This window comes from Salvelinus alpinus, chromosome 7, assembly GCF_045679555.1.
Source record: "Salvelinus alpinus chromosome 7, SLU_Salpinus.1, whole genome shotgun sequence".
NCBI classification, from domain to species: domain Eukaryota; kingdom Metazoa; phylum Chordata; class Actinopteri; order Salmoniformes; family Salmonidae; genus Salvelinus; species Salvelinus alpinus.
This window is the reverse complement of record NC_092092.1, coordinates 49,247,141-49,273,387: the sequence shown is the minus strand read 5'-3', so window position 1 is coordinate 49,273,387 and position 26,247 is coordinate 49,247,141. Positions and strand designations below refer to the sequence as shown.

General features: G+C 39.3%; 1 protein-coding gene and 1 long non-coding RNA gene across 3 annotated transcripts in view; one reads left to right on the top strand and one right to left on the bottom strand.

Moving 5' to 3' along the window:
- Positions 1-5,708: 5,708 nt before the first annotated feature.
- On the bottom strand, positions 5,709-10,326 carry LOC139581124 (ankyrin repeat and SOCS box protein 5-like). 2 transcript variants are annotated; one of them, XM_071410576.1, is made up of 7 exons: positions 10,009-10,326; positions 8,198-8,277; positions 7,999-8,106; positions 7,630-7,780; positions 7,163-7,297; positions 6,626-6,817; positions 5,709-6,474 (listed from the first exon to the last, which is right to left on the bottom strand). In XM_071410576.1, exons 1-7 carry the CDS (start codon positions 10,223-10,225, stop codon positions 6,347-6,349), a joined length of 1,011 nt encoding a protein of 336 aa, XP_071266677.1. In that variant the 5' UTR covers positions 10,226-10,326; the 3' UTR covers positions 5,709-6,346. The 2 variants fall into 2 exon arrangements, with proteins under 2 accessions (XP_071266677.1, XP_071266678.1); XM_071410577.1 differs by lacking the exon at positions 10,009-10,326 and adding an exon at positions 8,371-9,331.
- The window catches only part of LOC139581125 (uncharacterized), a 59,400-nt gene continuing 42,457 nt past the window's right edge, over positions 9,305-26,247 (top strand). The window contains exon 1 of the long non-coding RNA XR_011676149.1: positions 9,305-9,440. This is a non-coding gene — a long non-coding RNA (uncharacterized lncRNA). The remainder of the gene's footprint in view (positions 9,441-26,247) is intronic.

Below are 26,247 nucleotides of genomic sequence, written 5' to 3'. Positions count from 1 at the left end.
TGAAGCCATGGAGAGAGAATCTATGTTTCCTTTTAGGGAAAGACATTACAACACCACTATGGGGAGTTATTTAGTATGACTCATGTTTGCTGCATATCAACTAACATGCAGCTGACACTTAAGAAATGCTGCTAGTAGATTGCATATGATTTGTCGATAGACATCATCTGTGGGTGAAGGGGAAAAGACCACATGCATATCCAACGGCTTTGAGCAGATGCTGGATATCAAATAGCCTCAATGTTCAAAGGAAGAAAATAAGACTTGCCAGTATATTGTAGCAACATTTTGACCTTTAGATTTACCTGAAACATTGGTGCAATAAACACACTATGTACAGTTAATGCATAAAATCTGAAAATGTATACATCTTCTGAGGGAAAATGGTAACACATACACTGAGTGTACAAAATATTAATATTGAGTTGCACCCCCTTTTGCCCTCAACCTCAATTCGTCGGGGCACGGACTCTACAGGGTGTCGAAAGCATTCCACAGGGATGCTGGCCCATGTTGACTCCAATGCTTCCCACAGTTGTGTCAAGTTGGCTGGATGTCCTTTGGGTGGTGGACCGTTCTTGATCAGTGATGGAAAAGGTACTCAATTGTCGTACTTGAGTAAAAATAAAGATAACTTCATAGAAAATGACTCAAGTAAAATTGAAAGTCACCCAGCAAAATACTACTTGAGTAAAAGTCTAAAAGTATTTGGTTTAAAATATACTTAAGTATCAAAAGTAAATGGAATTGCTCAAATGTACTTAAGTATCAAAAGTAAAAGTGTAAACCATTTCAAATTCCTTATATTAAGCAAACCAGACGGCACAATTTTCTTGTTTTTTTGTTGTTGACATTATTTTCTTTAGTAATGTAGTGAAGTAAAAGTTGGCAAAAAATATAAATAGTAAAGTACAGATACCCCAAAAAACGACTTAAGTATTTAAAGTATTTTTACTTAAGTACTTTACACCACTGTTCTTGATACACACGGGAAAATGTTGAGTGGGAAAAACCCAGCAGCGTTGCAGTTCTTGAAACACTCAAACCAGTGCGCCTGGCACCTACTACGATACCCCATTCAAAGGCACTTAAATCTTTGTCTTGCCCATTCACCCTCTGAATGGCACACATACACAATCCATATCTCAATTGTCTCAAGGCTTAAAAATCCTTAATTAACCTGTCACCTTCCCTTCATCTACCCTGATTGAAGTGGATTTAACAAATTACATCAATAAGGGATCATATCTTTCACCTGGATTCACCTGGTCAGTCTGTCATGGTGTTCCTAATGTTTTGTACACTCAGTGTATATCACAGTATGCAGTCTCTCCCTTTCTTCTCATTATCTCCAGGAGATCTCTAGCCAGATAGATGGGTGTCAAGCCTGAGGGACCAGACTACCAGAGCATTGTCCTATCTGCTAAACCACAGGCTTCACAGACCACACGAAGGGCTGGGCACACAGACAAAAACATGTATCAGGCTGTCATCCATGAAAATAAGTTTACAGCTCAATTGTAAATTGAGCATCAAGGGCGCAGGCTGCGGTGAGATTTAGGACCTACAGAGCAGCCCATCGGGAGTTAGAATTGGCTTTCAGTGTAATCTGACTACTCTCAATCGAGGGGGAAAGCAAACGGCAACAGCAGCAAGTGCTGAAGATTCTAAAAAGGGGTTTGTCACAAAATATTCCCGAATTATGCAGGATGAGAAGAAACTCTTCCAAACAAAAATAATATAAGTGGTTATGAAGGTAAATCTTTACTTTAAACTTTGTACTGTACAAAGTACATACAATGACAGCAGATGTCATGACAGTTGACAGTGTATGGCAATTGCCGTGACACAGTCTTGTGGCAATGAAAATCGTTATGATGATGCAATACCAGCAGTAAGCAGGCATATTAGCTGACCTAACAAAGGTTTGAAAGCATCTGCTAAGTGGCATATTTAAAATACAATTGTAACAAGTGTATAGTCAGTTGATATGAGCAGACGCCAGCTCTGGCAGTTGAAACATCAGATCAGTTCCAATCAATTAAAAAGTTGTGTAAAGAAAATACCGTCCTAATAATTAGAAGCATGGTTCTGTTCATAGCCGTGGAAAGTAGGAGTGCTGAGGGTGCTTTTTTTTAACAAAAGTAGTGCACTGGGCCTTTACTGCTCCTGTATTCAGGGCTGGTCCTCGCCATTCTGCTGCCCTAGATGATACAAAAATATTTTAGTCCCCACAAAACTAGAATAGTCTCAGTAAGCAAAATGACATTGAAGCTAGGTTCAATTTAGGTTCGGAATGAAAGGTGAAAGACGTTGAAATCAGGTTCATTTTCGGTTCTAAATGAAAGTTGAAAATATGTATTTTTCATTCATTGAAAACACATATTTTCCGGACAATGAAAAAATACATATTTCCGTACGTTGAAATTAGGTTCATTTTCGGCTCTGAATGAAAGTTGAAAAGATATTAATGTCTATATTTCAACCAAATCAAGGCCGGTTTAGACCAATTCTGAACCAAACACAGAGGTCTATGTTTGGGCCAAATCAAGGCTGGTCTAGACCGGACCAAAAACCAACGTCCGTGGAAATCAAGGCTGGTCTGGACAGGAACAAAAAAATATGTCCAAAAGACTTTGGCTTCGGTCCGTGCTTACTGGGGTGTAGCCTACTGGTGTCGGCCTGCAATGGAATGTTATGAATGCCCATCCATGCGGTAGGCCCACCGTTTGTAAAACAGGCTGTTTCATTGGCTTTATTAGTCCTGATTCCTGTAACTAATCAATTTGGCTATTTAAGCTCTGAATATCAGCTACCTCACTTTATCAGGAGTTATCCTGAGCCTATTTGCAATGTGTTTACACAGCGGGAAATGCGCAAGTATTTTATTTTTTGCTATGATCAGCTCATACAAACATGAAACCATTGATCATGACATCATGACATTTGATTGGGCGGCATTTAGGTTAGGCTATTTGATCGGAGAAACCGGCATGATATAAAACATGGCTGTCTCATTACATTGTCATACATTTTATCTCCAGCCTGTAGGCTACAGAAAAGGGCACATAATCGTTCTACCATACACTATATCTGCTACATGATTTATGCCTCTCTACAACAGCACCCTGGAGCTCTGGGAATGGACAAGCAACATGTTTTGCGCCTCTGCCCTTGACAAAGTGGGCATGCTGATCACAGGGCAGCATCAGCGCTCACCCAAAAAGCCCATATGCCACTGGTTGAGAGAAATTGTCATTGGGCTGAATTATGTGAGGTTTTATGTGTTGTTGGAGGTGCGTCTTGGTCAGTTAAATTCAGAAAATGTCTTTCTCTTCAATCCGCCTAATCCTGACTAAATAGCGTGCCTGCCTTGCCTGTATTAGCGGACCGATATAGCCCATTGTATAAGCTGTGCAAACAAAGCACACAATGGATTCAAGACAAGGTCGTTTTTATTGATCCCAGATTCTAAGTTTGTCAGTATCAAAGTAGCCTGTCATTTTGATAATTTGTGAGGTATTAAAAAAAGATTCTACTAAAGTCTGGAGTCATCTAAAATTACGTAGAATTGTGTGAAATGCATTTCTAAAAGTCAACATTTTCCCTGGACCCTAGGCTACAAGTTCAAACATGGTTACTATTCATTTCAATTTTTGTAATGTTCTGGCAACGTTCTCCAAATGGTTTGACATTGGGAATGTTCTCAAATGGTTCAGAGAATATTAAGAAACAACGTTGTTCTGTGAGAATTTTAGTATTTCAGCATAACAGTTTTCCTCGTGGTTCTATTTAAAGTCATGTTCTCAAATTGTTATGAGAATGTTAAGAAAACTTTACATATAAACCATAAGAAAACTTTAGTAATGTTCAGAGAAAGATCTGAGAATGTTTTTTTTTAAAACATATACATTCCATTTTCAGCATCAATAAAACTATCTCTATCCTCTATCTTGTTAAGTGTGCTCAGATGTGTTGGCTGCCCACACTAATTGACCACACCTGATCTTAATGAGTGCTTGTTTCCTTTGAAATGGGGTTTGTATGAATAGACTAAAAGTAACAGCTTTGTAAGCGTAAAAAAACAGTCAGATGTGAGCTCCATCCTGGTGGTGCAGTTGAGTAGGGGACTAGCGGAATTCTATGATTCGAGTACAGAACATTATAGGTTCAAATTTCACTGAAGCCGTGTCACAATAAAAAATAAGTGTGTTTGCATAATTAATGTGTAAGGAAATGTGTGTCCTGTCTGTACTTGGAGTTCAAAAAGGTTAAGCTAAAATAAGCTAGCAGTGTTACTAAAAGTCTTATTCAAACATTCAGTGAAAGTTGTAAGCAAGTTATTTAAAAACCTCCAAATAACCTATAATTTCTATATTCAGAGTGTTAATAAAACCTCCCAACAAAGCTTTCAAGGAACCAGAGTAAAGCATTCTCCGAACCTCCATGCAACCTAAAAAAAAAACGTTCCCAGAACAGGCAAAACTTTCACGACTGTTCTCAGAATGTTATGAAAACCTTTTACCTGTCAAGAAACGTATGGCTTCGTTCCAACAACTCCCAAGGAACCAAATGTGTTATCAACATGGTTGAGATAGACGCACTGGGCACTAAAATATATTGTAGTAACGAGACTTGACGCTCCAAATGAAATGAGGGAATTGGCAGACAGACAAGAGAGGCTGACAAATGTCCTATTCACAATATTTTATTAAACGATGTGTATGTTATAACTGGAATGTTAATAGATAGCACGGAGCTATAATACAGCATGCATTTTTCAAAACTGCCGTTGGTCGTGTTTTGATTTTCAAACTCCCCTTGCCCATTATTTTAAACCCGTCACAGCACCGCCACCAGCTGGTAACCAGCTGAAATTGTAATTGTAGAGCAAATACTAATGATTGAGCTACTGTAAGTGTAATGGACTAGTGAACAACTAGATAATACCTTCCATGATAGTTATTAAGAACTGATGTGCTTGTATTAGTTCATAGAGGTACTTTTATTAGAGCTATCGTGTCAGAGGCAAATCAGAGGCATCTCTCACAAATACACACCAAACGGCTGCATCTCCTAGGCCTTTTAATTTGTAATCAGCGAGTGTCTGTCTGATGCACCTCAATCTCCCTGAAACAGACGACTTTGCTCCCGATGGATGATTCACGTGACTCTAAAAAAGGGAAAGTGAGTAGAATTGAAAGAAAGCCTGTGGGGGAAAAAATGCTAATAAATATAGACTCACTTGCGCATATTCTTTGGAGGAAATGACAAATCCAGGCTTTTGCAGCAACTTCTCGTGGCAATTCTGTATTTTTGGTAGGCTGTGCATAAGCCATTGTTAGTTAGCCAATCAGCTGTAGCTAGCTTCTATGAACCAGCCACATGCTTATGACAAGACACGAAATATTATTTACTGTTGCTTTTCCAATTCAGTATTTAGCTAAAGTTGTTGCTATAAAATACTGAGTCTTGTAGAAATATTTTGGTTAACGAGCTAGCTAAGTTAACCTGCTTACTAGCCCATATGATATGATACATTTCACATGTTGATCAACAGTTCTATGGCAACGGCCCTACTTCTTTCTCCCGGGAAAGTGAATGTTTTCACGGGAAGGTACATTGTTGCAACCCACTGGAAATGGAAAATGTTGCCACGCACTGAAAGCAGCTTGCTTTTGAAAGACTTGCGTAATGCAAACTAAACCTTGAATTCAAAGCGTTTTAATAAGATAATAGCTCGCAGCTCAGACAATGATATTGCACATAATAAAACACATCAAGCAATCAAATGTATGTCTATATTTTGGAGGATATGAATGCATGAGTGAATTGTTCTCCATAGTGGTAAGGATTTTGGTGAATTTCAAGTTTTGCCGATGCATAGGTCTAACGTAAATCACAGAACAAGGTGATAAACCATTATAGTGTAATAATCAAAATTAAGCACATTTTTTCAGAAAACGCATGCACTTTAAATTGTGCTATTGTACAGTATGAGCATATGTGCCAGCCATTTTTATTGACTAAATAGTGAAAAGAGGCACTCATTTTCTAAGTGTGTTTAACAATTGAGCTCTGGATTTACATGAATCTCTCCCTTGAAAATGTTCATAGCAAACCATGGTTGTTGGTCATTGCTCCAATCCCAAATTTGAGCATTTGATCTTGTGAACCACACTAAAATCAAGTATAAGCTATATCAAGTATGCATTTCATTCCTTAAAGTGCCAGTTGTGTCAAAAGTGCTCCTTCAACCATTGCAGGCTGTTGAGTTCCCATGAATGATTGACAACATGGAAGAAGCCACCACCACAGCGTATGAAATTGTGATGTTCTCTGCTTATCATCTGTACTGGAGGTAGTTCTTGAGGGGATTGGGCAGGGGTAGATGGTTGACGAGGTGAAACCTGTCGCGGCCCACACAGTCACGGATGCGCTGTCGACACAGCTGACTCAGTGGTTGGGGCGTGGCTGAAAAAAGGAAAAAAACATATGGTTTTGTTAAAAAAATATATAATGGAAAGCTAGTTGGACTTGGCTAATGAAGCAAAAACACTACGAGACTTTGGCTATAGGAATTTACAGATTTCAAAAGATGACTGGATAGGCCTATAGAACTTACCCTCATAGACCAAAAGGAACCCCTCTGTCAGGCTGCTGGGGGGAGCGGCCTCCACAGGTCTCTGGTACGCCATGTTCCTGGCGTTGATATCTGCCCCGAAGTCCAACAGCAGCTTAACAATGGCTGTGCAGTCCTTTTCAGCGGCAGCATGTAAGGGAGATTCCATATATATACCTTTCTGTACATTTGCTCCTGCGTGGAGGGAAACCAAGGTAAGCATACTATGGATTTAATACACATTTAATAGTCCTTGGTCATTCAGTTACAGGAATTAAGTACTCTATCGCTTGTATAACATGATGTATTTAGACTTGTGTGCACTTTGATGCAGGTGGGTGCAACATATTAGTGGTGTAGAAAAGAGCAGACGCTCCGAGCTATCCCACCAAGGCCAAGCTACTACTGCATAGTGAGAGTGTTATACATATACTGTACATTTCACTACTTTGGGAGACAGTAATAATCTTACCACTAGTTTTCACTCCTTCTCTCATCATACTATGGTGCTTTGGCAGAGAAGAGGTGCATGTGCCTCACCTTCCCTCAGCAGCCTCCGGACACACTCTATCTCCTGAGAGACACAGGCGGTGTAGAGGGGCGTTCCCAGGTGAGGAATTTCAAAGTCCACATCTGCTCCCCATCTGACTAGAGTCTCCACACACTCACTGCTGCCTGCCCACAATGGGCACATACATGGAAGTCATTAGGATCGACTTTCCGATTACTGCGGTGTGTGTCTTAGCTAATTATTTCTGCACCCGTAATGTCCTCTAAGCATTATGGGACATACTCTGACTTGAATTATGTTTGTGTATCTCAAACTTGCACTGTTACGTCAAATACTCTACTCTGATTGGTGACATTTTGATTCAGATTTTTAAGTTTAATGTATTTGCCTCAATCCCAAGTTAGAATACAGCCCAAAGGTCAGTGAAGCATACTTCAAGGTTTGTACTAGATGAATTAAGATAAGGATGTTGGAGTGATACAGGTACTGAGCATACCTTTACTGCTGGCTTCGTGAATGGGCGAGGGCTGAAATACCAGCGCCTCGGGTTTGGCCCCGTTCTCCAGGAGGACCTCTGCACATGATACACTACCCACTGAGCACGCGTTGAACAGGGGAGTTACCCCGTCAATGGTGGTGATGTTCACCTGCACAGAGTCTCATGTTAACTCTGACCGCTCAGCTGAATAACATAGCACCATTTTGGGGCAGAGGAAAAATAACAAATTACAGAGAACAAGAAGTATTTTCAGAAGCCTTATTGACACATTTCTTAATTCATTGTTTACTGATAATTATTATTGTTTCATAAAAAATTAAAAATATACTATTCTTGATTATTACTGTATCTTCTCCAGTGACTCACATTGGCTCCTGCAGCGATCAGAGCTCTGGCACATGCTACATGGTCTTCAAAGCAGGCCTCGTGGAGAGGACTCACATGGTCTATAGTGACCGCATTTACATTGTGGCCCTGTAGGAGCAGCAGAACACGACCATAGTACATTGCAGAAGGTAAGCAGTGGGTGCACACAATGAATTGAGTTGGATTACCTTTGGCTCACCTGTAAAAGGAGATTCCTCAGAGCGAAGAGACGACCTTGGCATGCAGCATCATGTAAGGGTGAGCGGTCTGCCCAGGACCCTGCAGCAAACATAAATGCTTATGTCACTCATAACAACTTAAAGTCTTATAGTTTTGATGAATGATTCTATTTCATTAGGCAAACACACACACCTGGGTCAATATCCAGAATAACGCCAGATGTGTTCCAGACTGTCATCATTGTTGCCTCCCTCCATATCACTGATCTATAACACTGCTGAAAATGTTGTATTCTTTTTCTCTTAGTTTGAGGTAAAGTACTAAAGTTCCATGCAGTCCAATCATGGGATGAGTATATGCTGAGCCAATATGTCTACACTGGGAATAGCCGTAAAATCGCTTGACTCTCGTTTCAAGTTATCTTGAAATAACCTGCTTGATGTAGCAATCAAAGACCAAGCCACTGTAAGTCAGAAACAAAAGTTATGTGAACTACATCGCTGACCTTTAATGAAGCACAACAATATTTTACTTTGTGTTTCTGTTTGCTGCATTGGTGCTCCCTTTCCATGGACCAAGCATGTTGGCACACTTGTCTGTCACTGACACTGAGAAGTTTAAGTGTTGTTTTGGTCTGCAGGTCTGTCTACTGTACACATACCTTATTCGTAGATGCTAACTGCTTTAACGACTATTGACGATAGTATCTTCTGACTGGGGGAGTTTTGTTATGAGCCTTGACGCTTGCTCTAAACATTAACACGCAACGCTTGCGGTACGCTTTTGGAAACATAAGGAATGTATCTTGGGCTCCCGAGTGGCGCAGCGGTCTAAGGCACTGCAGGAGGTGTCACTACCGTCCCTGGTTCAAATCCAGGCTGAATCACATCCAGCTGTGATTGGGAGTCCCATAGGGTGTTGCGCAATTGGCCAAGAATTGTCTGGGTTTGGCCGGGGTAGGCTGTCACTGTAAAATAAGAATTTGTTCTTAACTGACTTGCCTAGTAAAATAAAAAAAAATAAAAAAATCGTTCATATCAGCGAGAAATTATTTTCTAAAGACAAAAGTTTACATTTCTAAATACCTTCATAGGGTTAGTGTTCCCACACAGCCATATCTCCACGTTACATCACTTGTTTACGGAAGCCAGATGGAAGACATAGACGGCCACCTGTTCTGTTAGCTATCTACCGTGCTCCGAAAAATGTAGTTTGTCAACTGAAGGACCACACAGCTTGTGGATCTGTGCACAACTTCTACAGTAAGTGTCTTTTTTATTTGAAAGATTATTTCTCGCTGATTTCGAAAACTGTTTTGAAGCGATGATTTTTAGACTTTTTTAAACGTTAAAACACAGCGTCGGAATTGTAGTTCTCATGGAGCCAAATGTGGCCGAATGTAACCGCTGAAAACCCTACATAAGGAGAAGGGTTTTCGAGAGCTATAGTACAGTCAGGAATGGAAACTAGGGCACGGGGGTGGGGAGGCACCGCGTGGTCCCATTCTATTAATACAGCAGGGTAGAAATTGAACTGACCAGTATGTACTGTGTATACACAGTCACGTTTCGGGTACTTTTCATGTTATTAAGGTCAATAAAGTGAGTATATGCGTTATTCTCAGTATTCAGTGTGTAGCCTAATCATAAAACAAGAGACCTTTCCATTCCATCAGTTAATCTCTTCCTAAATATGAACTCTTCAGTTTACAAGGCGAAATGTAACGGCAAATATAAATAGCACAATCATTTGAATATAGTCAGTATTCCAATGTTCCATTTTTTTTTTTTTTACAATGAATCAATGCAATTGAGAGATGTGTGTACTCACTGTGTCCTTGACCAAAATCATAGAACTCTGCAGATATCCTGGCTGCCTCCTTGCGGTTCCCTCTGATGATGTAAAAGTAGGAGAGGCAGTTGAGGCTTATCTTAATAAAGAGCTTGAAGCAGAACAGTGCCAGAATGGTGAGGTAAACATTGGAATAATGCAGCGAAGCAAACGGATTCTCTGTTGCCTCTGTCATATTGCCCCCTCTTTTGAACATGGCTCTGCTCTACTGAGAGGATCATATGCCACTCTCAAGCAGTCCTCCACTGAACTAGCTGATATAATATTGTCCAGCTGCTGTTTCTGTGCCTGTATTAAAATAGTGGCTCTCGTTGTCATTGTGGTGCAGTGGAGTGCCATTTCTATGACGGAAGTCAATATCATCCTGTAATCATGATACATATTTTTTTGAACAATCAAAGCATGGAGCAGTGTTCACTTGGTTGCAATGCATTTTAGGGGCTAAATTCATTGCAACTTGTAAACCAGACTGTCAATGGTCCAAAATAAAGTTATTCTATAAGGATTAGGGGAATGGTAAAATGACGAGTGCACTTTTAATCCAGGAACAAGGAAAATGCCTACATCAAGGCTACATTTCCAACTGTACATAAATAAGACAGATCCTTTTCAGTATGTTGTATATGCAGCAGAGGGCAGTATAGGTTAGCCCATGGGTTTTTGACTAGATATAGAGATCAGCTTATGTCAAAATTGACCTTTCGTAGCAGGTTAAGATAACTTGCAGTTTAGGAGAATGAACGTAGAAGGTTAGGAGAATTGCATTAAGGTTAGATAAAGGGTTAGGGCTAGCTAAAATGCTAAAAATAAAATTTGACATGCACTGTATCTTTTCTAGATCTGTAACTGGAGGAAAATGGGGGAGGGTTATGCTTTTTCATTTTCAGTGAAGGGGAAGGTTTAGTAATTGAAAATCTAATCCAGGGGAGGGTCATGTAAATTATTAAATCTGATTTTGAATTAGTTTCTTACTAGGTTATATATTGATGTGTGTCCGTTGCCACCCCTCATCTCTGATTCTCAGCTGGGCACTCAATATCAAGTGCGCCGATAGGCTATTTAGTGTGGTCTCAATCAAATGATCCATAGGCTATAGGCTACAAAGGGCATGCACAGAGCAAAGTTATATTTCAAAGATAGCTGCTGGGATGGTATAAATTAAACTAGGCTGCATCACACACTGCAATGGATATTACAACCCTGAGCCTCAGCCTGTTCAACTTTTTTGTTTGTTGTTTAACCAATGGCTGTGCTGTGTAGGGCTATGATGGGAGTAAAATCTTCTTCAGATTTATTTAATTTATTAGGCCTAGTCCAAAAAATGCAATATCTTGCGCGCGGACTACCCTATAGCCTATGTTCTGTTCAGTTTGAGAAGGAGAGTGTTAAGTGAGAAGGAAGACCGGAGGTCAACTTTGATAGCTTTCTGCTACTATAATTGATTTTCTTGCCCATGTCGGCCTATTTATCCGAATTATTTACCTCACAATAAGCCAGATTCGAGTAACTTACATTGTGGTGCTGAAACTCGAAGCAATCAATCGGAAATGGACAGCTCATGGTGATGAAAGTAGGCAAATTCATTTCAACAGTCTTCATTTTAATCTGACTTTGCTAACAACGAGGGCTTTGTGTTGGAACCTATTTCTTCCTATTTAAGAAATAAGACAAAGGAAATTAAGCTACAGGCTGCTATATCCATAGATTTTGTCGGTCAATTGCTGTGTCAGTGAATGGCTGTTAAGTTAAAACCAAGACTCCAAATGAGAGGGTATGCCATAGGCCTACCTTTTTATTAAAGAAAATGGCAAAAAGCACAGGCTTGTTAGCTTTAGACTTGGAAGAAAATGAAACGGATCCTAATATATAAAGTGATCTATAACGGAGGTAAGGTCCTTTTGATGCTTTATACTACAAACAAGATGTAAAATACCCGGGAAAGACGTGACTCCGATACACATGGGGATATCATTGTTTCGTTAACATTCATAGGCTAGAAGAGTAGCCAGCAGTTAAAGCTTACATTTTTCTGCATTGGTAGGTCTACTCTGTTTGGGGTGGAAAGGTAGGCCAAACGTTTGAAAGTACCATGCTCAGATTCCTAATGAATGCAAGCATGGACAGTTTTGTTGCGATCAAGAAACGCTGATTTGGCATTGGAGAAAAATGATAAGATCAACACAGAGGCCTATCTCTCTTTCCATTCTTATAGGGAACCCAAACTGGCTGCGCACGTGCGCCATCGTGCATACATTTATTTTGTCCCCCCACACCAAACGCGATCACGACACGCAGGTTAAAATATCAAAACAAACTCGGAACCAATTCTATTAATTTGGGGACAGGTTGAAATGCATTAAACATTTATGGCAATTTAGCTAGTTAGCTTGCACTTGCTAGCTAATTTGTCCTATTTAGCTAGCTAGCTTGCTGTTGCTAGCTAATTTGTCCTGGGATATAAACATTGAGTTGTTATTTTACCTGAAATGGACAAGGTCCTGTACTCCGCCAATTAATCCACACATAAAACAGTCAACCGAATCGTTTCTAGTTCTCTCTTCCTTCCAGTCTTTTTCTTCTCTTGACTTTATATTGCGATTGGCGCCTTTCATAAATTAGGTGCATTTCAAAAATTATGTTTGACCAAATACAATGCTATTTCTCTGTAAACAAATTAACAACAGACTTTCAACATGCTTATAGAGAAGGGCACTCGACATGTACTGCACTGACACACATGACTGATGATTGGTTGAAAGAAATTGATAACTGTTGTTGAAAAAACTTAAGTGCTATGGCTTTTCAACCTCTGCCATATCGTGGATTCAGAGCTATCTATCTAATATAACTCAAAGGGTTTTCTTTAATGGAAGCGTCTAATGTCAAACATGTAATGTGTGGTGTACCGCAGGGCAGCTTTCTAGGTCCTCTACTCTTTTCTATTTTTACCAATGACCTGCCACAGGCATTAAACAAAGCATGTGTGTCCATGTATGCTGATGATTCAACCATATATGCATCAGCAACCACAGCTAATGAAGTCACTGAAACCATTAACAAAGCGTTGCAGTCTGTTTTGGAATGGGTGGCCACTAATAAACTGGTCCTGAATATCTCTGAAACTAAAAGCATTGTATTTGGTACAAATCATTCCTTAAGTGCTAGACCTCAGCTGAATCTGGTAATGAATGGTGTGGCGTTTGAACAAGTTGAGGAGACTATATAACTTGGCGTTACATTAGATTGTAAACTGTCATGGTCAGAACATATAGATTCAATGGTTGCAAAAATGGGATAATAAAGAGATGATCTGCTTTTTTGACACCACACTCCAAAAAGCAAGTTCTGCATGCTCTAGTTTTGTCTAATCTTGATTATTGTCCAGTCGTGTGGTCCAGTGCTGCAAGGAAAGACCTAGTTAAGCTGCAGCTGGCCCAGAACAGAGCGGCACATTTTGCTCTTAATTGTAATCAGAGGGCTGACGTAAATACTATGCATGCCAGTTTCTCTTGGCTAGGAGTTGAGGAGAGATTGACTGCATCACTTCTTCTTTTTATAAGAAACATGAATGTGTTGAAAATCCCAAACTGTTTGCATAGTCAACTTATACACAGCTCTGACACACACTTATCCCACCAGACATGCCACCAGGGGTGTTTTTATAGTCCCCAAATCCAGAACAAATTCAAGAAAACGTACAGTTTTATATAGAGCCTTTATTGCGTGGAACTTCCTTCCATCTCAAATTTCTCAAATAAACAGCAAACCTGGTTTCAAAAAACAGCAACACCTCATGGCACAACTCCTCTCCCCTATTTGACCTAGATAGTTTGTGTATGCGTTGATATGTAGGCTACGTGTGCCATTTTTAAAAATGTATGTAGCTCTGTCCTTGAGCTGTTCTTGTCTGTATTATGTCATTCTGTATTGTGTTTTGTGTGGACCCCAGGAAGAGTAGTTACTGCTTTTGCAACAGCTAATGGGGATCCTAATAAAATACCAAATACCAAAACTGCGTGTCCTGATCGCAGCTGGTGTGGATGGAAAAAATGTAAGCACGCCCCCGCCCGGTTTTCTTTAAGCACACACACAGACATTCCTTTCTAACCCCTCCTTAACAAATAATCCCAATGGTTAAGTTTCTGGATAGAATAATTTAATCATTTATCTTAACCCTTGATAAAATATTCTAACAGTCATCTCTGGAGGAAAACTTTTACTTTCACTTTACTACATTCCCTGATACCCAAAAGTTTGACAGGAAAATAGTCCAATTCACAAACTTATCAAGAGAACATCCCTGGTCATCCTTACTGCCTCTGATCTGGCACTCACTAAACACAAATGCTTCGTTTACAAATTATGTCTGAGTGTTGGAGTGTGCCCCTGGCTATCTCTCAATGGAAAAAAAAATCTTAATATAAGGTTTGCTTAATATAAGGAATTTGAAATGGTTTATACTTTTACTTTTGATACTTAAGTATATTTAAAACCAAATACTTTTAGACTTTTACTCAAGTGGTATTATACTGGGTGAGTTTTGCTTGAGTCATGTTCTATTAAGGTATCTTTACTTTTAATCAAGTATGACAATTGAGTACTTTTTCCACCACTGATTTTGTATATTGTAAGAAATATCAAGTATTGGTGAACAATAATTATATGTATTTGTGACTCGCATCAACCTTGTGTCTTCCTTATACTTTCTATTCTTTAGCAAGCTCCCACCCAGGAACAGTTTAGTTGGCTGGGCTCACCAAGGAAGCAACGATCATGTGGCCAAGAGAGAAAGAGGAGTGAACCTGTACACGCTGTACTCTGATCAACCAGCCAATGAGGGGAAAACTGATAATTAGCTGTTATTGGCAGAGAAGTTTGGAAATCTCTTTCTTATTTTTCTATTAACTAATTTACTGCATCGTGATGTCACCATGGAAGGCCAAAACTCCATACCACCAAAACAGGCTGAAATATCAGGCGGTCTTTACAAACAGCTCTTACACTAAAAGGGAATTATCATAAATTTCACAATTTCACGGTATTATTCAAACCTCATAGTGTGGCAATGTATATAAAACATTGGAAAATCACGTTTTGGACTGCACTGGGCCTTTAAAAGATAGGTTGGTTAAAAATCAGATGGGTCTGTCTCCTAAGCAAAAGAAAACAGTAGTGTGTGATTGAGCCCCGCAAATCAGGGTGTTCCTGCATGAATGCCCCCCCCCTCGAGCACCCCATCTTCATGTTTGTGTGACACTTTTGATATTCTGAATTTCCACTGATTGTCTATGCGATTTAAACATTTGGGTCAAAAGGGAAATATAAAGTATTATCTGAGTTTTTACCGCCTCCTGTGTACTGGAGTCCTCCTTGCTAGCTAGCTACTTACAGTCAGTGAATCAGTGAATCTCAAACCACTCCCTCGCCCCTACCAACTCGCTCAGAGCGCCCTCCGTTGTCCATAACCACGGGAAGTAGGGGTGCTTGAATAAAAAATGTTAAAAATCTCCACAGAATTGGGCCTTTACTAGTCTTTTATTAGCGGACCGATATAGACCTCTGCAGTGCGGGCAATTATTTTTTTCAGCATCTCAGCATTGGCAAAAAGAAAGTTGGTGTTTTTCAGGGTTCAATATTTGAAATTGTAAGAGTTGTTGCCCTGTCCCTTTCTCTGCTATCTACACTCTAATGGAATCCAGAAAGAACAACAACCGGTCCTCAAACATTTACATCGAAAGGTGCAAAGTTATGGGCAAAGACCCAAAACATCCACATTTTTCTTGATCAAATAACATGGAAACCAACTACTTTTTCTACAGTATTAATTTACCATCCTTACAAACCACTTAATGTAAATGTATATTACTGTATTGTACATAGACTGGTCATCTATGTTTGTACCTGTAGACTTTCCATCACTATGAAGGAAATACAATGCACAATACAGTAATTAACTACATTGCGAAATCAAGTGGTTTGTGATGATGTGGCTCAGTTGATAGAGCATAGCACTTGCAATGCTAGGGTTGTGGGTTCGATTTTCATACGAAAAAGTATAAAAATGTAAATACTCACGATGGTAAGTTGCTCTGGATAAGAGTGTCTACTAAAATGTAAAAATAATGAATAGACAGACCATTTCAGTTCCCACATAGAAATAAGTTGCATTTGCAAAGTATTTCAAGAAACTGGAAAAAATATATAAAGTATTATCAGATTGTTTTGTACAGATAATTACAAATACTGGTAAACACTGAAATACAAATACATTTATTTGAAATGTTTTCACTAAAGTATTGCACTGGGCAGATGATATAGATCAATATGGGATCAATAAACCCATGAACTTCGGGACACACTCCTGACTTTTCTTTTACTTATATATATATATATATATATATATATACACACTACTGTTCAAAAGTTTTGGGTCACTTAGAAATGTCCTTATTTTAGGCAGAGTTGCCAAGAAAAAGCCATATCTTAGACTGGCCAATAAAAAGAAGAGATTAAGATGGGCAAAAGAACACAGACACACTGGAACTCTGCCTTGAAGGCCAGCATCCCGGAGTTGCCTCTTCACTGTTGACATTGAGACTGGTGTTTTGCGGGTACTATTTAATGAAGCTGCCAGTTGAGGACTTGTGAGGCGTCTGTTTCTCAAACTAGACACTCTAATGTACTTGTCCTCTTGCTCAGTTGCGCACCGGGACCTCCCACTCCTCTTTCTATTCTGGTTAGAGGCAGTTTGCATTGTTCTGTGAAGGGAGTATCTTGGCAATTTCTTTCATGGAATAGCCTTAATTTCTCAGAACAAGAATCGACTGACGAGTTTCTGAAGAAAGTACTTTGTTTTTGGCCATATTGAGCCTGTAATCGAACCCAAAAATGTTGATGCTCCAAATACTCAACTAGTCCAAAGAAGGCCAGTTTTATTGCTTCTTTAATCAGGTACAACAGTTTTCAGCTGTATTATCATAATTGAAAAATAGTTTTCTAAAAAGGGTTTTCTAATAGCCTTTTAAAATGATAAACTTGGATTAGCTAACACAATGTGCCATTGGAACACAGGAGTGATGGTTGCTGATAATGTGCCTCTGGACGCCTATATAGATATTCCATAAAAAATCTGCCGTATCCAGCTACAATAGTAATTTACAACATTAACAATGTCCACACTGTATTTCGGCTCAATTTTATGTTATTTTAATGGACAAAAAAATTTGCTTTTCATTCAAAAACAAGGACATTTCTAAGTGACCCCAAACTTTTGAACGGTGGTGTGTGTGTATATATACAGCACCAGTCAAAAGTTAGGACACACCTACTCATTCAAGGGTTTTTCTTTATTTTTACTATTTTCTACATTGTAGAATAATAGTAAAGTCATTACAACTATGAAATAACACATATGGAATCATGTAGTAATGAAAAAAAGTGTTAAATCAAAATGTATTTATATTTGAGATTCTTCAAAGTAGCCAACCTTTGCCTTGATGACAGCTTTGCACACTCTTGGCATTCTCTCAACCAGCTTCACCTGGAATGCTTTCCAACAGTCTTGAAGGAGTTCCCACATGCTGAGCACTTGTTCGCTGCTTTTCCTTCACTCTGTACGGCCAACCGGCCTCATGAGACAAGCCACCCGGACAGCTGTTGAAACAGTGGGTTTACACAACCAAAGAATTTCTGAACAAACTATCATAACCATCTCAGGGAAACTCATCTGTGTGCTCGTTGTCCTCACCAGGGTCTTGACCTGTCTGCAGTCCGGCGTTGTAGCCAACTTCAGTGGGAAAATGCTTAACTTCGATGGCCACTGGCACGCAGGAGAAGTGTGCGCTTCACAGATGAATTCATTTCAGTTGACTGATTTCCTTATATGAACTTTAACTTGGTAAAATCACTTAAATTGTTACATGTTGCGTTTATATTTTGGTTCAGTGTACAAATGGATAATGACAAATTACTAAATATGTAGCAGAGGTACCTGTAACTGACAAAATAAAGGAAACACCAACATAAAGTGTCTTAATTGGGCCACCACGGGCCAGAACATCTTCAATGCATCTTGGCATAGTTTCTTGGATTAGAATGCTAACCGGTGATATTTCAACAACTTGGACTGTCCACATCAACTCAGAAAATAACATCTAAATATTTTAAAGGCCCGCATGGATCTCTTGGGCTGGCATGACAGATCTGGTGCTGTTAACCCAACAACTTAATGAATGTCTTATAGCCAGAGATGAACAGTATGTATTTGAAATACGTATTTTAATTACTTCTGAGTATTTTGTAATTTGAATTACACTGGCCTGAACTACACTCCAATGTATTTTGTATATTCAAATACTATAATTTGCATTTTAAAAATACAAAATACACAAACTGTGTGTTCCTCATGGGTTCTTTGGGAACGGTAATTGTTCTATGTGGAACCATAATGATTCAAAGAACCCTTTGAGCTCTTCAATGGTTCTTTGAAGTTCACAAAAGGGTTCTTTGTTCTTTTGGTGATAATTAAAATGTTGGGGAGGTGGCTCATTAGAATATTTGGGGATTTTATTTTGTCACAGTGCTTTTTTTTGCAACCAGGACTGAGAGTGGCATTCCAGTATATCTAATGTGTTGTGTTATGCCATTGCACAGTTACTATTACTGTGGTCAGTGATGGTGTCTTGTGAAAGACTCACGTATGACCTTGGGTCAATTGACTAAATAGTCTGTGGTTCTCAGTTTTCTTCTTAGGTACCCCCAGCTGTTCCAGAGGTAGTTCACTTGATTCAACTTGTCAATTAACACAATAATAACAAGGATTTTAACAATATGGCTGAACAGAATAAAAAACCCTGTATGGTTCCTCAAAATGATCTACAAATAACCTTTATCCATAAAGGTTATATAAAGAACCATAAAAAGGGTTCAATATAGCTCCAAAAGGGTAACCAAAGCAGAATCAATTTTTGGTGCTACAAATAACCTTTTTTAATGGTTCTTTATAGAACCTTTGGAAAGGGTTCTTTCTTTATAGCACCACTCAGGTTCCATTTAAACTGGGATAAGCTACAATCTAAGCTAGATGCCCTCAATCTCACACAAATTATCAAGGAACCTACCAGGTACAACCCCAAATCCGTAAACATGGACACCCTCATAGATATCATCCTGACCAATTTTTCTATTGTGTTATTGACTGTACGTTTGTTTATCCCATGTGTAACTCTGTGTTGTTGTTTTTGTCGCACTGCTTTGCTTTTTCTTGGCCAGGTCACAGTTGTAAATGAGAACTTGTTCTCAACTGGCCTACCTGTTTAAATAATGGTGAAATAAATAAAATGGGAAAAAAATGTTGAACCTTATGAGCATGTTTTTTTTTATTGTAACTTTAAAAAAGGGTTCTATATAGTACCAAAAATGGTACCGCATGCATTCAGTATTTTCAACTCGTGCATTGCTTTACCATGCGGTGGTACAAACGAAAGTACACACACAGACTCTTAACTAGCTAGCTTTTAGCTAGTTGAAAAGCGAAGGACGTGTGTCAAGTATGGAAAATGTGGGCTAAACATCCGGCAAAACAAAATGCATATCCATCTGGTGGACATCAGGCATGACTTGCTGTAAGGTTTTGGAAAGATAAGGAACATTTCTTTCATATCAGCTAGATATAATTTTAAAAAATCAAAAGGTTACATTATTACACCAGTGGAGGCTGCTGAGGGGAGGACGGTTCATAATAATGTCTGGAACGGCGCAAATGGAATGATACCTTTCCACCAATTCCGCTCCAGCCATTACCACGTACCCATCCTCCCCAATTAAGATGCCACCAACCTCCTGTGCTTCACACCTTTCTTTATAGGGTTAGGTTCCCACAAGGCCAAATTTCCATGTTATGTCATTTGTTTATGGAAAACAGACGGAAGACAGGTGTACCTGTGCTAATTGCCTATCTGCATCTCCAAACACCTGTGTGGAAATGGAAGACGGAACCCAAAAACGTGTTGTCACTGAAACATACTGTCAGCTGCAACTGTTAAAACCGGTTAAAACAGTACAGTAAGCTATATTTTGAATTTGTGAAGTTATTTTGATGTGATATGAAAGTAGGGAGCTTTCTGTTTCCATAACCATACTGCAATTGTGAATCAATTCACGTTTTCATGGAGTATTTGGCTGTTTGGGCTGCCAGAGCCAACTCGTCTCTGAACAGAATATGTACAGTACAGCAGCTAGCCAAGGTCCTTGGACTATAAGGAGTGAACCTTAGGCTCCAGTCCATTATTGGGCTACGACATTTTTACAATAAAAACGATTTAGTTACCTGCCGCGGTAGCATGCTGTAATGGCCATGTGTGTATAACAAGCGGCAATGTTGTATGCCCAATGGTAACATAAAATGTTTAATCAGACACTGATGCATTTTTCCAAAATAAATGGTTTTCATTTTCCACTTTGCATTTTTCTCTGAGAACGTGTTCATTGCAGCTCTCTGAGAACGTGTTCAGTGCAGCTCAATAGAACACAGACAGTGGGAGTGGCATTTTAGTTGGGCCAGCATATTTTTCTCACAATTACTCAGTATGGGACTTAATAAAGTGAATAATAACAAAAGACCATGGCTGTGTTCGAATACCCACACTAACATACTGTATACTACATAGTTAATGAGTATAAGGTTGAAGTCATAAGTTTACATACACCTTAGTCAAATAGATTTAAACTCAGTTTTTCACAATTCCTGACATTTAATTCTAGTAAAAATCCCTGTCTTTGGTCAGTTAGGATCACCACTTTATTTTAAGAATGTGAAATGTCAGAATAACAGTAGAGAGAATTATTTATTTCAACTTCTATTTCTTTCATCACATTCCCAGTGGGTCAGAAGTTTACATACACTCAATTAGTATTTGGTAGCATTGCCTTTAAATTGTTTAACTTGGATCAAATGTTTCGGGAAGCCTTCCACAAGCTTCCCACAATATGTTGGGTTAATTTTGGCCCATTCCTCCTGACAGCTGGTGTAACTGAATCAGGTTTGTGGGCCTCCTTGCTCACACACGCTTTTTCAGTTCTGCCCACAAATTTTCTACAGGATTGCGGTCAGGGCTTTGTGATGACCACTCCAATACCTTGACTTTGTTGTCCTTAAGCCATTTTGCCACAACTTTGGAAGTATGCTTGGGGTCATTGTCCATTTGGAAGACCCATTTGCGACCAAGCTTTAACTTCCTAACTGATGTCTTGAGATGTTGCTTCAATATATCCACATATTTTTCCGTCCTCATGATGCCACCTATTTTGTGAAGTGCCAGTGCCTCCTGCAGCAAAGCACCCCACAACATGATGCTGCCACCCCCGTGCTTCACGGTGTGTGTGGGATGGTGTTCTTCGGCTTGCAAGCATCCCCCTTTTTCCTCCAAACATCCCTAGGAGACAGACCGTGTCTCCTTCCTGAGCGGTATTACGGCTGCGTGGTCCCATGGTGTTTATACTTGTGTACTATTGTTTGTACAGATGATCGTGGTACCTTCAGGCATTTGGAAATTTTTCCCAAGGATGAACCAGACTTGTGGAGGTCTACACATTTTTTTCTGAGGTTTGGGCTGATTTCTTTTGATTTTCCCATGATGTCAAGCAAAGAGGCACTGAGTTTGAAGGTAGGCCTTGAAATACATCCACAGGTACACCTCCAATTGACTCAAATGGTCAATAACTCTATCAGAAGCTTCTAAAGCCATGACATAATTTTCTGGAATTTTCCAAGCTGTTTAAAGGCACAGTCAACTTAGTGTATGTAAACTTCTGACCCACTTCTGACCCACTGGAATTGTGATACAGTGAATTATGTCAAATTAAGTCAAATAATCTGTCTAAACAATTGTTGGAAAAATTACTTGTGTCATGCACAAAGTAGATTTGCCAAAACCATAGTTTGTTAACAAGAAATTTGTGGAGTGGTTGAAAAACGAGTTTTAATGACTCCAACCTAAGTTTATGTAAACTTCTGACTTCCAATTTAGATACTGTGGTCACCTCGACCATAACCTCGAGAGAGGACAGACCAGAACAACAGTTTAGTTTAGGGCATTTGTAATTCAGGAAATCCACACAGTTGAACCCCCCCCAAATTGTCTTATACTCCTGTATCATCTTGCCATCTCACTGAGGCATTACAGGTCAGGGAGTCAGAGGGCTAATCCGTAGGGAGAAATACCGACCATCCAGCAGACCCAATCTGGTGAGATTTGTTATTGAAGCAGGACAAAAACTTGAAGTGGGGAAAACTACAATTAATTTGAAGTAACTGTCATCCATTACCAAAGTCTATTTTTCCCTTTTACTTGCAGGCATGTGAATAAAATCTATTTGAATATTTACTAAAGGGCCCCAGGGGACAGGTAATTCCCTCTTTGGACACATGACTCACATCGTGATTCATGCATCCTAAAAAAAAAGAACAACACTGCCTGTTAAATCAAAAAATGAACTAATTATAATAAATCAAATCGAATTATCTCTTGATAACTGTATAAGGAAATAATTGTATCCCTTAAGGTAATGGTAAAATAAATTAGAGACAGCTCTCTCTCTCTCTCTCTCTCTCTCTCTCTCTCTGTCCTTCTCGTTGGCCGAATCACACATAGGACTTTGATAAATTATATACTTCTTCACATAGGACTATTGTAAAATTATAAACTTCTTCTTAATTATTTGTTTTTACATAGCCCATAAACTATGTCTGATGTCTTCCAAGTAAACGTGATCAGGCCTCACCAGGAAGTCAGAACAGAGGTCAGAGGTCAGTCAGCCCTATTAAGTGAGTGTTTCCTGTACTTCAGACATTAACCACTAACAAATATTTCATTAACAGGTGGGTTGTGTGTGGGTGCTGGCATGTGTGTGGCAAAAATAGTAGGGTAAACACAAACAAAATGCTCAGGACTTGCTTAATTTGGGAGGTCTCTAACCAGCTGTAACTGGGTACTTTTAACCGCTCTCCCAAGCCACCTGCCTCAGGAAGCCCTTCAAATGAAGAGATACAGAATCATTGATAAACATTTTAAAAACTTGGTACTTGCAATTCCAGCAGTCCTGGAAGAAAGGAAATAAACATGTACTTATTTTTCACTATGCTACATTTTAATCAGTCCTAAAAATTCTTAATCTGTTTTTGAGTGTTCTGCCTCTTGGGCAGGAAGTCTTAATAAATCCATGTGTATACAGAATTATATTTCAGACACATTTATACTTCAGACATATCAGATGATACGGTGTCCCGTAAAGCTGAATTGGGCACCTTCTAAAGTAAACAACTCTCTTCTAATCTTAATCTTTTTGACCTGTTTCATTGATATACAATTCTGTACAAACTGTCCCTAATTACCCCTCTGTGTCTCTTACAGCCTGTTTGTTTGAGTTCAGTGTGTACTGGCGGCTATCTATTGTTCCACAGGTAGGATATCTCTAACCCAAACAACAGATTACTTAAACACGAGAGCAGTGGACCAGGCCTTGAAGAGTGAGCAGCGTCTAATTTAAAATCAGTCCCAATGCTAAATCCCTCTGTTTTACTCCTTCAAGTTAGCAATCCAATAATTCAATATTTTACTATCTAAAAGCCAATTACCATTCTTTGTTACTTTCACTCATCTCCATAATCTATTTCCTTCAACTAGGACTCCTTTCTTCCCAGTACGAATACCTCATCACTAATACTTAAACACACAGATCACTCTCAAACCACATTTAGCTTTTTTCAACAATTGCAAGGGTTAAAACAAAACAAACATGATACATTTCTCCATATTGGAAGGCATTGATTTCATTTTAGTATACCTTCAGAAATTACTCTATATTGTTATTACCAATCTCTGTTGGCTATTCACTTTCTGCTTCAATATTTATTAAATGTCTATTAGTTTAAGATTCATATGTAATCCTCTGGAGAGATCAATATGTATTAACTGGGTTGGCACTGTCTCAGTCCCCAGTAGATGTCACACTCGGTCCATTATAAGACTGGCACCTGAGATAGCAGGGGAACAGATGCAGTATCCATTTTGCCTTCTCACAAATTGGTTTAGAACATCATCATTTGGGATATCAACGGATACTCCATCGGGAGTACAATAAATTGTATGCATTTAATAATAGTTAACAGAACATCATGTTCAACATTCATTAGTTCTATTTAACAGGGGGCTTATTTCAATGCAGTACCAGGGCGGAGGACATCTTCTAAGAGTTCATTAGTTATATTGGTTAGGAGTAAGTCAAGTCCTGTACAATGCTTTAACCTTATCATACAAATGATCCATCAAGGGACCACTCTGTACGGAATACGTTTTACTCCACTTATGTACGTCTACGTGTGGGTGTGCTAGTTGTATATTATTCTTTTTCTATTCTTACTTCAACAGATCATCACAATAAACCATTATACAAATATCATGTACAAATATTTATCTCTAGTAACGTTCATATCTCCTTACGTATTAACGTTATACCTCAAACTCCACCTGTAGATCCAACGACGGTGTTGGACAGACGCCTAGATAACGTTACAGATCGAAAAAATCAGCTCACAGAACTGGTTGGCGCGTTCACTCACCTCTTTCACACGTGAGCTAGTCCCTGGCAGCTCTCCTTCACTCCATACTTAAAAGCTCAATTTCAATCCTCTTATTATCCACATTTCAATCAATAATTTTATTATCCAATTTCCTATGAGCTTAACACCCACATTTCAATCAATCAGCTTCACACTGGGGCTAGTCCCCTGTTCAGTTAGTTTGTCAAGCACACAATACTCTCATCCACATTCACTTAGTACTATTCCCAAACCTACTCAGTAATCTCCCTTATTACTCGTCATTACGTCTTAAGCATACATATGTGTCTTCTGCGGTTCCTCTATAGTCTCAATAGTTACCATAGTCTCTACAGTATCTAAACTCTCTACAGTATCTGTAGTCTCAGTAGTCTATGTAGGCCATAGTCTCTACAGCATCTAAACTCTCTACAGTATCTATACTCTCTACATTATCTAGAGTCTCGTGTCTCTATTATGTAGTCGTAAATGCCATAGTCTCTGTAGACTCCGTAGTCTTATGCCGCTTCCCATACATACAGAATAGCATCTAGTGCACCTTATGCTATTCTCAGTGGTTCCCCGACCACATAGACACTTCTCACCAATGCCTAAAAATAACACCTCATGCTATTACCTGCAATGTTTATCTCACTGCGTCAGGGTATTTAAGCCTCCACATACTGTAGATGCATGGAAGATAATTTGGCCGTGTGAACCTCAACACCCCCTCTAACCGGCTGAAAATGGCCAAAATGGCGCTCAGTATGGGCCTTCACCACTTCTACCGTGAGACCCGAGTCCGAGCCAGCAACCTGTACGCAGCAGTTGAAGCAGTTGCTTTTTCTCTCAGGAGTGCGACATGGATGCATGTGGGGTGAGCATGGAGAGAGATCCAGTCCAGACTTCTCTCATGCTGCTGGTGTGCTGGTAGGAAAATGGACAAAGACATAATGACTGTAAAGGATAGTGGGGGCACAAGTGATGAGTGATGACCACAAGTGATGAGAAAAGTGAGGGTCTTAAATGAAAGTGATAGAACCAACTTGAAGCACAAAGGACTGTCATTCTAAATTTGGGTTGGATAATAGTATATCAATAGTTATAATTATGATTTGGAAAGGCGAGGCTTCTAGAGACAGAGCTGTGCCCTAAAAAAGGAGGAGAGACACTAGATTGTAGCTTGGGCTAACCTTGCAACCATCTCATTCTTAGCAAGGTTGGTGTGAAACTGTTATAACATGTGTTTTTTCTTTCTCTTCTCTGTGAAACATTATTAACCTGCTGTAAGGCGATCTGTGCCTCTCTGGCTGATCATCTTTCAGCGGTTATCTTGTTTTCTACTCCTCCAGAGAACGGTGATACCGTTAGACGCCGACTCTGGATGAGCCCCCATATCCCCCTTTAGATACAGACAATGAGTAATGATTGAAGGTTGTTTTCTTTGAACAAGTTGAGAGTAAGGTCATCTAAACCCTTGGCCTGTTTACATCACGTGGAACACTGAGCTGATGAGCCAGCACCAACCTTTTGAAGGTCTTAGCAGAATTGTTAAACAACTGGGTTTTATATTTTGACTGGTTGATGTCCCAGGGACAGTTAGTGAAAAACATAGGTCAATG